The sequence below is a fragment of the Lasioglossum baleicum genome, chromosome 4 (genome assembly GCF_051020765.1).
Source record: "Lasioglossum baleicum chromosome 4, iyLasBale1, whole genome shotgun sequence".
Classification (NCBI taxonomy): domain Eukaryota; kingdom Metazoa; phylum Arthropoda; class Insecta; order Hymenoptera; family Halictidae; genus Lasioglossum; species Lasioglossum baleicum.
Window position 1 is genome coordinate 20,796,088 of NC_134932.1, and position 17,323 is coordinate 20,813,410.

General features: G+C 37.4%; 2 protein-coding genes and 1 long non-coding RNA gene across 8 annotated transcripts; 1 reads left to right on the plus strand and 2 right to left on the minus strand.

Annotated features, from left to right (window-relative positions):
- Window positions 1-17: 17 nt before the first annotated feature.
- LOC143208417 (sodium leak channel NALCN-like) lies at window positions 18-12,768 on the plus strand. Of its 5 annotated transcripts, none has more exons than XM_076422864.1 (29): window positions 20-187; window positions 750-883; window positions 967-1,152; window positions 1,229-1,452; window positions 1,533-1,807; window positions 2,068-2,315; window positions 2,429-2,818; window positions 3,165-3,356; window positions 3,419-3,556; window positions 3,835-4,041; window positions 4,114-4,313; window positions 4,443-4,565; window positions 4,713-4,886; window positions 4,985-5,164; window positions 5,293-5,545; window positions 5,635-5,802; window positions 6,092-6,300; window positions 6,373-6,493; window positions 6,597-6,730; window positions 7,013-7,178; window positions 7,494-7,688; window positions 7,801-8,018; window positions 8,498-8,721; window positions 8,813-8,949; window positions 9,030-9,166; window positions 10,111-10,267; window positions 10,345-10,464; window positions 10,600-10,774; window positions 10,884-12,768. In XM_076422864.1, the coding sequence occupies exons 2-29, from the start codon at window positions 779-781 to the stop codon at window positions 11,027-11,029; spliced, it is 5,202 nt and encodes a 1,733-aa protein (XP_076278979.1). In that variant the 5' UTR covers window positions 20-187; window positions 750-778; the 3' UTR covers window positions 11,030-12,768. The 5 variants fall into 5 exon arrangements, 4 of the variants coding, with proteins under 4 accessions (XP_076278979.1, XP_076278976.1, XP_076278978.1 ...); XM_076422861.1 differs by having other exon boundaries at window positions 21-187; window positions 10,851-12,768; XM_076422863.1 differs by having other exon boundaries at window positions 21-187; window positions 4,114-4,310; window positions 10,851-12,768.
- On the minus strand, window positions 1,196-9,616 carry LOC143208452 (uncharacterized). Of its 2 annotated transcripts, XR_013008909.1 has the most exons (8): window positions 9,189-9,616; window positions 8,700-8,955; window positions 8,391-8,563; window positions 7,799-7,990; window positions 6,532-6,684; window positions 5,985-6,187; window positions 1,504-2,849; window positions 1,196-1,430 (listed from the first exon to the last, which is right to left on the minus strand). It is a non-coding gene; the product is annotated as an uncharacterized LOC143208452 (long non-coding RNA). The 2 variants fall into 2 exon arrangements; XR_013008908.1 differs by lacking the exons at window positions 1,196-1,430; window positions 1,504-2,849 and having other exon boundaries at window positions 5,317-6,187; window positions 9,189-9,610.
- Window positions 12,510-17,248, minus strand: Mcm3 (minichromosome maintenance 3). Its single transcript, XM_076422899.1, has 11 exons — window positions 16,739-17,248; window positions 16,569-16,681; window positions 16,285-16,493; window positions 16,069-16,199; window positions 15,575-15,813; window positions 15,262-15,504; window positions 14,808-15,171; window positions 14,221-14,525; window positions 14,000-14,150; window positions 13,302-13,735; window positions 12,510-13,175 (listed from the first exon to the last, which is right to left on the minus strand). Exons 1-11 carry the CDS (start codon window positions 16,808-16,810, stop codon window positions 12,977-12,979), a joined length of 2,460 nt encoding a protein of 819 aa, XP_076279014.1. The 5' UTR covers window positions 16,811-17,248; the 3' UTR covers window positions 12,510-12,976.
- Between the last annotated feature and the right edge of the window lie 75 nt (window positions 17,249-17,323).

Here is a 17,323-nt window from a genome sequence, read left to right on the forward strand (position 1 = left end):
GCTTTCACTATCGCTGGGAAGCTCGGGGAATCCGACCAAAAAATGTTCACCGCCATGCCACCAGCTTGTTGTTACTGCTAAGATGTTTATTACACGTTAAGCTCTCTCGTTGCTTTATACTGAAATGTAGTCTATACGAACTGCCGTAAAGGCAATACTTGTCGACGTCCAAACTGTTAAAAAAAAGGTGGGTCAATGCCATCAATTAAATCACTTTAGCAAGCATGATACTAGAAATAGTTCTGACCCAAGGGTTACAAAGGTCTTAACTTTATATACGTTTCTGAGATTTACAAAATCAACAACTGCATGTTCTTCAGCATTTCAGTCTCTCTAAACCTCAAAATTCTTTTTATTCATTACCATTTTACGTAGTAACCATCTCGACAATACTACGAAGGAAATTGCTATGCTTCAGAATATTTGTCAACAAGATAGCGGCAAATAACACCAATCTTGACATTATTAACGCTTTACCTACCGGCGATTTCTTATCACATTTACGGAGCACTAAAAGTGACTATATTACATTACTTTATAAAAATAACAAGAATATCTCTATCCAAATTTTCTCGCCATTCTTTTTATAATATATACTTAAAACAATTAGTTTGTTGAATAATTCCTCGTGCACCTTTACGATCTCAATGATGGTAAATTAAAAATACTGGAACTCGTAAACGTAGTGTTAATGCTCTAACAGAAAATCTCTTACGCAAATACATGTTTAATAAGTATTTTGGTTTTAGGCCTCACCATTGCAAACATAATACCTATTATGATGCTGGGGCGCAAGCAGAGCCTCAAGGGGGACACCGTTCTGGCCGATTATGGGCCAGAGGAGTCCCTCAATGAGAGCACTGACATAGAATGGGTGAACAAGGTAATATCTCCATGAATATAACACATTCTTGAAGCTGGCCTGATGTTTATCAGATTACGATAATGTTTGCTTAATTGTTTCAGCGGTGGATTAGAAGATTGATGAGGTTCTGCGCCCTAGTATCATTAATTTCTGTTTGCTTGAATACTCCTAAGACTTTTGAATATTATCCGCCCTTTCAGTATGTTACCTTCATTTGCGACTTAATCGTTACGTTTTTATTTACCGCTGAAATGATCGCCAAGATGTACATTAGAGGTATACTACAGGTAATCTGAAGTTATAGCTCGCATAGTTTGTACATTTGTAAACTCGGTGTTAAATGTTGTATATATTTGATTGCAGAAGGAAAAATCTTATTTGAATGACCATTGGTGCCAATTTGATGGGAGTATGGTTGTCTTCCTCTGGTTGTCCGTAATTTTACAGATGTTCGAAATGCTAGGGCTTGTTACAAAATTTAGTTGCGTTTCAATATTACGGGCACCAAGACCTTTAATTATGATACGCTTCCTGAGAGTCTTCCTTAAGTTCTCCATGCCGAAAGCTAGAATTAATCAGATATTCAAGTATGGAACTATTTTATTGTTTGAAACGTTAGTGAATATATAATATAGTACTTCTACATGTTGTTAATTTATACTTTCAGACGTTCAAGCCAACAAATATATAATGTGACTCTTTTCTTCCTGTTCTTCATGTCCCTATACGGCCTGCTGGGTGTTCAGTTGTTTGGAGAATTGAAAAACCACTGCGTTCTCAACACAACCCATCCAAAGCACATAACTATAAATAGTCTAGCTATTCCAGATACGTTCTGCTCAACTGATCCTGAATCAGGATATCAGTGTCCAGAAGGGATGACCTGTATGAAACTCGAATTGTCAAAGTATATTATGGGTTTCAATGGTTTCGACGAATTTGGTAATAATGACGGATTAAGCGTTAAAACATTTTGTTATAATTAGACTGCGGATCTTCGTGCAAAATAAAAATTGTCTGCATCGATTACAACTAAAGAGAGTTATATAAAAATATTGATTCGTCTTCATGAGAATTTTAATAGGCTCTGTTCTTCTGTTTTGCGTTTCACTTACTCTCGTTTTTGTTATATATACATAAAATCTGCAGTCTAGTTCGAATATTTGACAATCGATAGCTAAAGGAATCATTTTTATTTTCAGCTACAAGTATTTTTACTGTTTATCAAGCTGCGTCACAAGAGGGTTGGGTTTTCATTATGTACCGTGCTATAGACAGCCTGCCAGCCTGGCGTGCAGTCCTTTACTTCAGTACAATGATATTTTTCTTAGCGTGGCTTGTGAAGAACGTTTTCATTGCTGTTATCACGGAGACTTTTAACGAAATACGCGTACAGTTTCAGCAAATGTGGGGAGTCAGAGGACATATCAGCAATAGTACTGCGTCACAAGTTAGTAAAGAGCCAATCATTATTTTGTTAAGGGGCTAGTCTCGTTTCCAGGATTGCAAGGGTGCGGGATGCGCTTTCTCATTTCTCGATAATGCAAAGACATCATCTTTCAGACTTTAATTGGTGACGATAACGGCTGGAGTTTGGTAACTTTAGATGAAAACAAACACGGTGGTCTAGCATCTCCGGTATGCCATGCGATCCTGAGATCTCCTCACTTCCGGATGGTAGTAATGTGCGCCATTTTGGCGAACGGCATTACCACCGCGACAATGAGTTTCAAGCACGATGAGAAACCAAGGCACACGTACTACGACAATTATTATTACGCCGAGATTGCGTTTACGATATTCTTGGACCTCGAAACCTTTTTCAAAATATGGTGCCTCGGATTCCGCAGTTATTACAAGCATTCGATTCACAAATTCGAGCTGCTGCTGGCAATTGGTACAACCATACACATCATTCCGTTCTTCTATCTTACTGGATTCACATATTTTCAGGTTTCTACCCTCATGTTCATTCGATTTTCTCCTGAAACACAAAATAAGAATTAATGAAATATTGGGTTGGAAAGAAAGTTCGTAGCGTTTTCAAATTAAGAATCGAAGATAAAATTAAGGTATTTATTCATATGTTTATTCAATAACACGAAAAGTTACCTCGAAAATGGCGAAAAGTAATAGAACAAAATGGAAAATATGTTATTGAATAAATCTATGAATAAATATCTGAATTTTAGCTTTCAATTTTAATTTACAAACGTTACGAACTTTCGTTCCAACCCAATAGTTAGGAGCAGAATTGAAGTATGTGGTCTTAAACTAATGAAATGTGCTTTAAAACTAGGTTCTGAGAGTAGTTAGGCTGATCAAAGCATCGCCAATGTTAGAGGACTTCGTGTACAAAATATTTGGACCTGGAAAAAAGCTTGGTGGTCTCATTATTTTTACCATGTGGTTACTGGTTATATCGTCCAGCATCTCTATGCAATTGTTCTGTTTCCTCTGTGATTTTACCAAATTTGAAACCTTTGCTGAGGTAAGGTATATTAAATCATGCATTCTCTTTCTGTATAAAATAATTTCTAAACTCTCTTGCAGGCATTTATGTCTATGTTCCAAATCCTCACGCAAGAAGCTTGGGTCGACGTTATGGATGAAACCATGCTGCGAACGCACGAGACAATGGGACCCTTTGTAGCTGTATACTTTATTTTATATCATCTTTTCGTCACACTGGTAAGAATTATTCTTATAACAGTTTAATCACTAGACTGCGGATCTTTATGCAAAATAAAAAATGTTTGCATTGATTGCAAGACACAGGAGTCAAATAAAAATTTCACTCTTCTTTTAATTATCTTATTAAGGTAAAACTAATACACTGGTGGCCTTAAATCTCTTTAATACCTCCACTGTTCTAAATTGTATGTACTCATTTTTGTCATAAATGCATAAAATCCGCAGTCTATTAATCACACGATGATCATGCACCGACTTCTGGTTCACTTTTCAAGATTGTGTTGAGTCTGTTCGTCGCAGTCATATTGGATAATCTCGAATTGGATGAGGATATTAAAAAACTAAAGCAACTGAAATTTCGCGAACAAAGCGCAGAGATAAAAGAAACTTTACCATTTAGGTTGAGAATTTTTGAAAAATTTCCAGATAGTCCTCAAATGACATGCTTACATAAAGTACCATCAGATTTCAATCTCCCAAAGGTAATATTATAATTGTTCAATTTAAACGTTTTATCACGAATAAAATAAACGTGTGATATTTTTTAAATCTAGGTACGTGAGAGCTTCATGCGACAGTTCGTTTTCGAGATGGAAAATGAAGAGAACGAAGGTGTAAAGAAAGTAAATGAGACCTTCGACTCAAAAATGATATACAGGAAACAACGTCCAGTTAAGATTTTAAACAATCCGCCGAAAGTCCGAAACGTTGTTACTAGCCTCAAAAAAGCAGCCGTTACCTACATTATAAAGTAGTATATATTATGATTCTCAATAATTCTTAAATATTACTTGTTACTTCTCATATATTTTCATTATTGTTATTTTTTATATAACTTTTGATACTGTTCCTTTTTATATATTTGTAATACTCTGTTCCACAGTGATTCCAACAATCAGAGGCTTCTATTAGGTGATTCTGCAATGATACCGGTACCAGGAAAAGGTCTTTTGAAGCCTCAAGGTACTGTAAACAGCGCCAAGCAACTACGCATCGACCAAAAAAAGTAAGTTACAAAAAGTTGAGTAACTAGGTAGACTACTCATTTTAATTAACAATCCTCAAAGTCCGATTCATAATAGTCACGTTAAACGAACATATAGTTTAGAGAACAACGAAGAGCTTGTAAATTAACAATTTTGTTGCGTTACAGGTCGATTAGGAGAAGTGTTCGCAGCGGTTCCATCAAACTAAAGCAAACGTATGAGCACCTGATGGAGAATGGTGATATTGGAGGAATAAACAGAGTGAGTTCTTCCCGCAGTAGACCGCATGATTTGGACATTAAATTACTGCAAGCCAAGCGGCAGCAGGCTGAGATGCGCAGGTAAAGCAACCGATTCTGCACTGTTTATTAGCAAGTAAATCACTTCTACCACGTGTTTGTGACTTAACGCTCTCACCACCTGTTGCACCCAAATGTAGAAACCAACGCGAGGAGGATTTGCGCGAGAATCACCCGTTTTTCGATACACCGTTGTTCGTGGTGCCGCGAGAAAGCAAATTCCGTAAGATTTGTCAGTCGCTCGTTTACGCGAGATATGACACGAACGTGAAAGACCCGTTGACCGGCAAAGAGAGGAAAGTTCAATACAAGAGTCTGCAGTAAGTGCTTCTGTTTAGAATCTGGCTCCTTTTTTTTTGACACACCGTAGAATGGCGCAGAACATTGCTTGAACATCCGACTCGGACATGAAATTAACAATGGCCAATTTAATCCACACGCTTTTTAGCAACTTCCTCGGCTTGGTCACGTACCTAGATTGGGTGATGATCTTTGCTACGACCATGTCCTGCATCTCCATGATGTTCGAAACGCCACGTTACCGCGTTATGGAGGTACCCGCGTTGCAAATCGCTGAGTATGGTTTCGTTATCTTCATGAGCATCGAGTTGGCGCTCAAGATCCTCGCGGACGGATTATTTTTCACGCCTAAGGCCTACATCAAAGATGTTGCCTCTGTTTTGGACGTTTTTATTTACGTCGTACGTTCGCATCCAATCTCATTGATATTCTGGTCATTTTTGTCTTTTTTTCTGATCCATTTCCCATGCTAATTCAACGATCAATTCAGGTTAGTCTCGTGTTCCTTTGCTGGATGCCGAAAAGCGTTCCGCCCAATTCCGGCGCTCAACTTTTGATGATCTTGCGTTGCGTCAGACCGCTGAGAATATTCACACTTGTGCCGCACATGAGGAAGGTCGTGTACGAATTGTGTAGGGGGTTCAAAGAGATCTTATTGGTAAATAATCTCGGCGCAAAGCCGGTTCAAGTTCTTCCAAGGTTTTCCATTGAGGAATTTGTAACATGAACGACTCGTGATGTTGCTGTTGCTATTGTAAATCTTTTTACGCGCATATTCTACAACACTTGTGTTTAAAGAGAATGCAAGAAAATTCAATTTTTTACTATCCCTTTACCTACCGGTAGTTTTTCAAAGAGTTGTTTGTATTACGAATCCCTCAGTTGATCTTACTGGGTACTATTTTATGCGAAGAGTTCAGACAAAGAATGAATAAGAAGCTTTTTAGGTGTCTACTCTGTTAATCCTATTGATGTTCATATTTGCGAGTTACGGTGTACAGCTTTACGGTGGTAGATTAGCTCGTTGCAACGATCCAACCATTCTGAAACGGGAAGACTGTGTCGGCGTGTTTATGAGGAGGGTGTTTGTGACGAAAATGAAATTGCGACCGGGCCAAAACGAGAGCTATCCATCTATACTAGTGCCGCGCGTTTGGTAGGCGTTACTGTACAAAACTGTCCATTCTAAATCGAAGAATATTTTTCAACAGACAGTGAAATATTTTAGGGCAAATCCTAGGCGATTTAATTTCGACCATATCGGGGATGCACTGATGGCGCTTTTCGAGGTGCTCTCGTTTAAAGGATGGCTCGACGTTAGAGACGTTCTTATCAAGGCTCTCGGTCCCGTAAGTTTCTTTATTTTCATCCCATTTTTCATACTTACCGACCACTATATGTTACGGCGCAAAATAACCACGACGATGATGCTATGGAACAATAATTTTCTAGGTCCACGCCATTTATATCCACATCTACATCTTTCTGGGGTGTATGATCGGTTTGACTTTGTTTGTTGGTGTTGTTATCGCCAATTATTCTGAAAACAAAGGGACCGCGTTACTCACTGTCGATCAAAGACGATGGTAAAATCATAATCAATCAATAAACTGCGGATCTTTATGCAAAATAAAAATGTTCAGCAGAGATTGTGGACAGCAGGAGTTAGATGCAAATTCATTTCATCCCCTAATAGTATTTTACACCTGATAACAACATAATACTACTTTTAGATTTCTCTAATTTTTCACTGTTTTATATTTCACCTAGCCAATTTCTTCATAAATGCATAAAAATCCGCAGTCTATTAATCAATTACGTTCGTGTTTTCTGAAAAATCTGATGGTGTACGTTAATGTGTGACCCAGGTGCGATTTAAAAAAGCGACTGAAGATCGCCCAACCGTTGCATTTGCCACCCAGACCGGATGGGAAGATATTCAGAGCGTTTATCTATGACATCACTCAGAATATCTATTTCAAAAGATTCATTGCGGTCATGGTACTCATAAACAGTGCTCTTCTATGCGTTTCTGTGAGTTGGATAATTTTCATCTATTCTCGTGTATCACACACATATATCCTCGCCTCCTCCTCTCCTCACACACCCAGTCACAAGCATAGTAACAACACACAACACACTGTTCACAAATACTATACAGATACTTTGAAAACAGTAGTAACCTTCAGATAGAGGAGGCACTCTACTCAATTCACGAAAGACTGTTACCTTGAATCATTTGTTCCTTGCCGGCTACCATTAGACCGTGGTAAAAGTAAACCGACACGTGTCTATTATTGCCATAACGACATACCAATCTTTTTCTCTCTTTCATTTCGTACACTCAAGTGGAGAATCGAGGAGGAACACACGGAAGCACTCGCTACGGTCTCCACGATTCTGACACTGATCTTCCTCGTGGAAGTGATCATGAAAAATATTGCTTTTACACCACGTGGCTATTGGCAGTCCAGAAGAAACAGATATGATTTGCTCGTGACAGTCATGGGTGTTATTTGGATCGTCATTCATTGCACAATGAAGGTACGTTGCTCTCCGGTAAACAATTAAGAAAAAAAAAAGAAATTAAATCAGTGTTCTATGTTTCGGTAATCTAATTAATTGACTTGTAAATGACAGGAATGATTTCTTACAGAACGATCTGTCGTATGTAATCGGCTTTATGGTCGTGATCCTTAGGTTTTTCACCATCACTGGCAAACACACGACTCTCAAAATGTTGATGTTGACGGTCGGAGTGTCCGTGTGTAAAAGTTTCTTCATTATATTCGGCATGTTTCTTCTTGTTTTCTTTTACGCCTTAGCGGGCACCATCATATTTGGAACTGTGAAATACGGGGAAGGTATAGGAAGGTAATGTGTTTACATATTCATAGAAAACAGGAATATTTTAACTAACAAGGGAAGGACACGTTCACTGATAGCTTATTTTTACTAATATTGTATAGATTAACGAGTATAAACACTGATGAAATAGAACAGATTTTCATGGAGTTCGTCACGCCCTCTTCGAAATTTAGCGGCGATATGTAGAATATGTAGAGTTCTATTACTTATCATTACACTCCGGATGTTTATGCAAAATAAAAAATTTGTGCATCGACTGCAAGATGCAGGAGCTAAATATAAATTTATATTTTTCATTAATAACTTTAATGTGATGAAAATAATATATTGATACTCCCAAAATCTTTTAATATTTCCACTGTTTTAAATTGCACTCACTCATTTTTGTTATAAATTCGAACTCGGTGTCCTTTCCTTGTGAATAATACAATGGCGCAGGCGTCTTTGATACGATGTGACTCTAAACAAAATGATTTATCGTTTAGACGTGCCAATTTCGAATCACCCGTGACTGGCGTTGCTATGCTCTTTCGCATTGTCACAGGAGAAGACTGGAACAAAATAATGCACGATTGCATGATACAACCACCATATTGCACACCAGCTGCTAATTATTGGGAAACTGATTGCGGCAATTTCCATGCTTCCTTAATTTATTTTTGTACATTCTATGTAATCATTACTTACATTGTCTTGAATCTTCTAGTGGGTAAGTACCAATTGATCTATCAGGCAGCGATGCTACAGGTTCCTTGCAGGTTTAACAGCCTCGGATACATTATCTGATCCTTTCGTAACAGCTATTATCATGGAGAACTTTTCTCTATTTTACTCGAACGAAGAGGACGCCTTACTTTCGTACGCCGACATAAGAAATTTCCAGAATACCTGGAACGTTGTCGATAATCATCAGAAGGGTGTCATACCAGTGAAACGGGTACGCCTGAAAATATTGTTGTCGATCTCGAAGTCTGTTATAAATTAGATTAGAAGTAATGATGTATTAGTGTGTTTCAGGTGAAGTTCATTTTACGGTTGTTGAAAGGCAGATTGGAGACCGATCCGCAGAAGGATCGGTTGCTCTTCAAGCATATGTGTTATGAATTGGAGAAACTGAACAATGGCGAAGACGTTACTTTCCACGATGTCATTAAGTGAGTAATTACTTATAATTACTTTACAGGTTTTGCACTCAAGATTCTTTTGTCGATCATATTCGCCTTTTTGCACTCCAAATTAACTTTTTTTGCAGGTCTTATTGTTAAGACAATTTTTTGTATAGTTATACAGGGTAAACCACGAATCGTGACCAGTAGAGATTACTCTGTTATTAGCAGTCCGATCGAAAATGTTTTTATTAAGTATAGCATGGTTTCAAGAGAGCTTTCTCGTGTGATTATAGCAAATTTTTTTATCTTATGATACCGAATTCGCCTTAAAATCTTCTAACAAATAGGTGTATTTGTAAAAAATTGAAGGTGACCTTGAAAAATCATGAAAAACAAAAAGAGTTGACAAAAAGTTTGCTATGATCACGTGAAAGCTCTCTTGAAATCATGCTATACCTGATAAAAACATTTTCGATCGGACTGCTAATAACAGAGTAATCTCTACTGGTCATGATTTAAATCTAGCTGTGCGGCTGAATGTCCCCCGCAAGGGGAAATGACCCCGCTGCGCAGTGGTAAATAGGCGGAACTTCACAACGATAGAGAACTGATCGTCACCTGTCAAACGATGCACGTGGCACCGTGCACGTGGCGACAGTTCAGTTAAAAAGTAAAGTGACACAAGTGTATTCACACAAACATATAAACTATTATAAACAGTTGTTTTCTATTTACTGCTGTAAGAAATAATGGACAGTACACACTTTTGACAAGGCGTGTACCTTACCGTTCAAATGTTGCATCCTTCTCTCGTCGAGTGCGGTCTTTGTTTTTTTCTACGCATTCCTAAGTTTTGGTCAACCGCACAGCTAGATTTGACAAGTTGTACACGTGCATCTGTAATACACATTCAAAACCTAGACTTCTGGTAATTACCTATATTCCATTTTTGGAGACATTGTCTTTCATTCGTGCAATACTTCTTGCAGTATGCTGTCATATCGGTCAGTTGATATTCGAAAAGCTCTTCAACTGGAAGAATTGCTGGCGAGAGAGGAGTTTGAGTACATCATTGAAGAGGAAGTTGCTAAGCAAACAATTAGAAATTGGCTGGAAGGTTGTTTGAAGAAGAAGCGAGCCAGTGGGGTGAGTTTCCACCAAATGCATCCGCTGAAAACAGATTAACCTCAATTTTTATGAATCTTATAAATTGTATATCGCAGAAACAAGAAAATGACCTTGTAGCTAGTCTTCGTGCAAACGCTGATCAACCTATACAGCAACAAGAACATCCAGAAGAAAAGGGAAAAGAAGCAGACAAAGAAGAGGAAACAGAAACAAAGGTAGACACATTAGCTTACCATTCCCTTCTCTCCTAAAAGAGAAAAACTGAAATCGACTGGTCCATTCATAAAAAAGTTATTTTCGTTTAAAGTGTGTGCCATCAATTATGTAACTGACTGTATGTTTTCGAGTAGGATGCGGATGGATCCAAACACAGACCAAAGAAGCCTGTAGTTCTTCCAAGGTCGGATAGTATAGGTAGTGGATCAAGAAAGAAGTATTTAACTCCAACGTCATCAGACTCGGCTTCGATCAGATCTGAAAAAGATAAAAATGCACCACCTAAAAAGAGGAACAATAGACCACCGCGTAAGTTATTTTTCTATGTTTATCGATCGAATACCATCTCTGTCGTTTTGTTTGAACTCGTGCATTTCATTTGAAGCAATGGCGAAAAATAATCTGCCACATCTCACAGAGAGCACAGAACCGCCCCGACAACAGCGAGAAGTCTTGAATGCAAAGGCAACCGCGCCAAAACCTTCCAGCGTTATGATAGAGGTTCGCGAATGGTGGAAGGAGCAACTTGCATATAGCAGTGAGTCCAGCGAAGACGAAGTTTAAACTTTTCATACAAAAAGCATGCTTGTAAAAATGGAGCACATGCTTTTTCTACGATCGAAATGAAAATTTAAATGGTGCAAAACGTAAATCACATTCCAATGCATCTTCGCATGTGCTTCTGTTTTATTTGCATATGTACGAACCAAATTGGCGCGAATTAGTTATCCAAAAATAATGATTCAAGAGAAAGAAAGAAGTTTTGAAGAAATACCTGTAGCCTCGGTATAGAGAAAAGGAGATTCCTGAAAGGCTATGAAAAATGACAAAAGATGACTATTTTTTTGAGTGCATAATTTTCTAGCAATGTCGCACAACAATCTTCTAACAGGAGCTTTCTACGTTAAGCCATACGAAGCAACATTATATAAGTGCTGAAACTTTTTACCGTTTCATTTTCACACGTAGAGCACAGAAATAATTTCGTGAATGCACGGGGGAATCGTGTTACGTCATTTTTGTGCTTAGACTTCTTTCTTCCAGCACTTAAGATCACTATTCTTCGAAACCGCTAACAGATAAGTTCGTTTACCTCGTGTGTTAGCGTTCTACTCAGCAAATACTCAGGTTCCACGTAGATTAATGTTTTTTAGATTGTGCAACGCGTTTTTACACATACTGAGAATAATTTGTTAATTCCGTTACACATATATTTTTTGTGCCAGTTACCAATGTTGAAGTACGGAATTTGTATAGAACAGTAGTATGTAGATACATGGTAGGTTTTGTACGATAAAAAAATAGTATTGAACCACGGAAGTGCTAATTAATATAAATCAAATTGACGTTGTTGAGGACAACTATGAGTACAAGGAACACGAATAATGATTTCTTTTCTATTGGAAACAATTCAGTTGTTGAAGGTTTTATCTGTTCGGTTGAGCCATAAATAATTTCTCTATCTTTGTATCCACCTTCATATAAAGTATATTTAACATTAATCTATTATAAAGAGTCTGTCGTTATCTATTAACGATTACTGCGGAGTTCTTTAACTACGAGTTATTCGTGGCTCGATCGAATACGTAATATGCGAACGAAAACTAATGTAATGTGAATCCGTTTACAACAGAAACATTACGTCCTGAAGGCCTGTATTATAATGATAAGAAAGTAGTAACTTTAATATTGGCAGTTGTGAAACTTTTGCATCTGTTTGTAAATGTCATACATAAGTTTTTGTGTATATAGCAAAGGTTTGAATGACTTGATATCTTCAACAAACATTTGATTGTACGAATTGTTCATGTAAAAAAGAAACGAGATATCAATAATTCACTGTCAGCATATTGTTCTAAGTAAATGCCATTAAACATGTAAATGAACAGAATTTGAAGTATGTTGCAGTTTGATTGAACACTAACAGATTTTTAATATGTTCACCTTGATCACGAAAAGGAAGTTAGTGGATAAGTAGTTGATACTGATGACATTAGATCATTAAGGATTTTTTAAATAAGAATCGGAAGCGTGGATAGAACAAATTATGTGTAAAGGGAAGAGAATGCCTAAATATTAGATATGTATATTCAAATGAGACAGCACAACTATTTATATTATCTATGTGATATAAGTTGATATATAAATATATATATATATATATATATACAGATCAGGAGAACTTAGAGCTATAAAATAATATTGTTTACAGTATTGTAATGAATGTTGATCACTGTTGCTAGTTTATGTGCCAATGTGCTGTACTGTAACAACGGAACGATAATAAATGTTGATAGATACAATTATTCTCAACTTGTTTCTTAATTCGTGGAAGAAATCAATTAATTATTTAAGAAGGAAATGACAAATCGTGTGTATGAATAACTCATTTAAATGTAAAATACTCAATGGCATCTATTTTGTAAAAATGTTATAACAGATATACATAATTTATAATGCGTTAAAAGTACAAAAATATAAAAGGAAAGACTTATACGCAATGCGCATAGTTTACATGAGAAAAATATTATCGTCCGCAGCCATTATCTGATTAGCATCGGACATTTTATTAATCGCTGCAGTAATTTCACCCGATGTGAACTCTTCAGACTGTTCACTGTTGATGTATTCCCGCACTCTTGACAGTGGGAGCGATTGCGCCCTTTGCTGTTGGAACAACTTGTGAAGAAGTGTTCTGAACACTTTTAATCTGAAATTATACAAAATACATTACGTATACATAACATGTAAAACACACGTACCAAACTAAATAAGAAGTAAGGCTTTCACTGAATTAGAATGCAATGTAAAGACCATTCTGTAATTCTGTACTCACCTTTCTTCGGTAATTGTTGCAGGAGATTCCGAAGTCGAGGCCTTTTCAGTGTCCTGCGATGTACCTTCGGACCTGCTAGGAGTAGAAGCAGCTTTTGCTTGCGATCTAGTAAGCCTGCTCGCAGCTTCATCGATATGACTATCATCTTCATCTTCAAAATCATAAGGGTCTTGCTCTCCATTCGTGGTTGTTCGTCTAGCGCGTTTCTTCTTCGTTCTCTCAGCTGGTTCGTCCTCGTTCGCGCTTCCTTCGCTGTCGTGTCGTCTTCGTTTCGTCTTCTCTTTCTCTAGAACTCGCTTGAAGTAGGCAAACTCTATTAATTCTATCGCAGCGTGTGCATCTTCGGCAGTGACGTTCTTCGACAAACGAGCCTTCGCGTGCGCCGTAGATAATCGAATCAGCGTTTCCAAAGTACGAGCCGTTACAGGTTGAGTCTGAATAAAAAGATAATTAATTAAGTACAGATCATAGTAATTCTTATCGCAGTAATTGTACCGGTAATTATGAAAGTAGTGTAAGCGAAAAAAGTTTTCATTTTCATGTTTCTTATGAAACATTTTGTTCCATATGGGGATGAATAGAAAATTTTCCAAGGTATTTAAATACGAACGTATAAATATCTCGTAACAAAATATGTATGACTCATGCCATTTTCATAATCACCGGCACAATTCGAAATATAGAGATCGATGAAATACCCTTGCTACGTCGGACTCCACCGATTCCTCAGACCTCAGTTTTGAATATTCGGCAGCTATCGCTTCGCTAGCTTCTTCCGTGAGTTTAGGTTTCATGCAGCGGGCAATGTGAATGTATTTTCTCATAAAATTTATAGAAAGAATTTGATCACTGAAAAATATTAACTTTTACAATCAAATTCGCTGTTGTTTCGTCGTAGCGTTGATTTTCATTCAAGTACCTTCTTGAACGCAAACGCCCATGTAACAAAGGATCATATTTTTGATAAACCTGAGTCTCTCCTCCTTCAGGAAGAATCTCATCAGGATTTTTAGTAGTCAGTATGTCTATTTTGCTACCCAGAGGCAACGCTTCTCCATCTTGTTCCGTCGGATTTCTGTATCTGTGCATCCTCACAACATGATCACTGATAATTTGATCTTGCTCGGAATCCACTATATCTAGCATGACGAACAATAAGTCGAAACGTGAGAGCAGCGAATCTTGAAGTCCAATGTTCTCCATAGGTGTCTTATACTGATCGTACTGTGAACATGAACATTTCTGTCGAATACTAGTAATACTCTTGAACACCTGTTACAGTCTGTTTCTATCCAAAAATTTGGATAGACGCATACTTGTTATGTTTATAAAATAATGTGAAACAGTTATTTCTAGAGCTCTGTAAACCTAGTGTTAAGAAATAGCGTAATAGTACTTTAAATATACTTTCTAATATCTATAAATCTTCTACATAAAGTTGATTTCTTTGTAGATCTCGAGAGTACGTTTTTGTGAAACAGACTGTACTTTCAAAGCATCACTTACTCTTCCATAAACTGGATTCGCAGCTGCCAGCACAGAACATCTTGCATTCAAGCTGGCATGTATCCCGGCTTTGGCGATCGTTACCTTTCCTTGTTCCATCACCTCGTGTATAGCTGTTCTATCTATATCCGACATTTTATCGAACTCGTCTATACAAATAATTCCTCGATCCGCCAAAACCATAGCACCAGCTTCCAATCTACGCTCGCCTGTTTCGTTGTCTACAGTTACAGCAGCTGTTAGACCTACACCAGATGATCCTCTGCCAGTAGTTGGTATTGCTCGCGGTGCAGTGCACAGAACGTAACGCAGAAGCTGTGATTTTGCAACTGATGGATCACCGATCAGCATAACGTTGATATCTCTGCAGAAAAATAAGTGTTTACGACACGTTACGATCAGAAGTGTGCAAGAACACGCAAATGCAGTACACGCATTATGCGAAAGTACTTACCCTCTCAATCTTGTACCATTAGGTAATAGTTTCTCGACACCGCCAAGTAATAAACATAATATTGCTTTCTTCACGTAATCATGTCCATGTATGGAAGGAGCCAGTGACTTGCCAAGTAGCTCGAAAATGTTCTTACATGGATTGTTCTTGGCTAGCTTTTTACACATAGCCACATCATCGTGAGAAATGGTCAAATTAGCTTCCTTGCTCAATTGCATGATATTGTTCGCAATTAATATTGTTCTAAAAAATAAGACATTCTCTATGTATACGGTCCTAATAGATTTATAGTAAGTTTCTCCGAGTGACAAACCTAAAGGTGCCTGTTGTATATCCTCCTTGTTTACCAGGTAAACATCTGAAGCTTCCTACAACCTGAATTCTATCGCCTGGTTTGCAGAGATCCACCAAGTCATTATCGCACACAACATCAATGCTTCTTGGTAACTGGCCAGTTGGTGCTTTTTCAGGCATTTCTTGTATAGTGAGTGTTTGGTGATCTTTATATGTAGAAAGGCCAAATTCTGTTTCTAGAGGATTACCGTCTTCATCCTATAGATAAAATACACATTGGACATTTTTAAAATTTGTAAATGATCTCTAATCATTAACACTAAACCTACCATGAGGGGTCAAATGACCCATTTCAGATTTTGAATATATTTTTTGACTCCACATTATATATTATAGTAAAAATCGCACAAAATATAAATAAATTTAATCTTGTTATTTTTATAATACTATATACTTTTGATGGTCGGTAGGTTTAGTATTAAGAGATTGAACAATACAAGCTATAAGAATTACTTGAGTTGGGTACACGGCAGATTGTGGAAACGCGTCAAATGAAGTTAAATCGGTGTAAGCTCTTTCCATTACTGTCTTTGTTGTACTGCAATAGTGAACGCTTCTAACAACCTTTGGCCGCACTAAGGAACCTAATAACATTTACATGTATGCATTAGATAGTATTATGTTGTGCTATATGACATTAAACATGAAAGTTTATGGAATTCAACTTACATTTTGTAACAATACCCTCCACGCATACCAAATTACTCAAAAAACGAGAGGTAAGAGTTCTCGGTGTGACGTGCTTGTTTCCAAAGCTTCCTTCGAAAGCTATAAAAAAATCTACATTTCCTTTTGCATACTCAGTATCTATGCTTCCAACAAATTGCTTCAATGCATTTTGAAAAGCAAGATGTTCTTCGAAACAGTTATTTATCAAACTACAAGTAAAGTTAGTCATTATTGTAAGCATTTAGTAAACCAAACAATTATAAATCTGATGTTGCTATACTCACCTTGCCGCACGAGTGGGATTCTTTCTTCTCAAATCATTAACATTTACAAACAATCTACGCTTGTTCTCTTCGATCATATTCTTAACAAGAGTAGTATAGATACCCTGATCCTCCTAAAGAATAATCAGAAAGGGAATAATCGTATTTATCTGTTGAATATTTTTACTTACCATGTCGTCCAAAAAATCAACATATTCTCTTTGTATCTCTTCGAGCCTTTGATCTCTGTCTATAGCGTCCATTTTCACTTCGATTGATATTTACAGATTGTATTAACAGTATTCGCAATTCGCACTAACAACGTTTAAACAGACTTGCAAATGATCATGTGCCTGCACAACAACTGACAACAACTTTGCGCGGGAAAACAATAAATCGAATTGCTCAAGATTCGATATACAGAATTGTACAGAATACAGAATCACCCAATCACCGACGAGATATTATCAGAGAGTATATAATTATATATAGATTGCCAGCCCCTTGGCCTTAGACCCAGATAGCAGCCGGCTCGATTTTGGCCGGGTCCCTGTGCGCGCCAATGCGCGGATATCACTTGCAGGGGCTCGAGCCCGGGGCCTGCTGGCCGGGCCGGTATTCTGCCCATTTGCAAGATTGCAAAGGTGCGGGATTCGCGTTCTCATTTCGTAATAATACCACAGACGAGATATAGGAATAGACCTGACACCTTATGGGACACATAATGCGTCTAGATCTTTCGATCGATTAGAAAACTATATCTATGAATTATACTC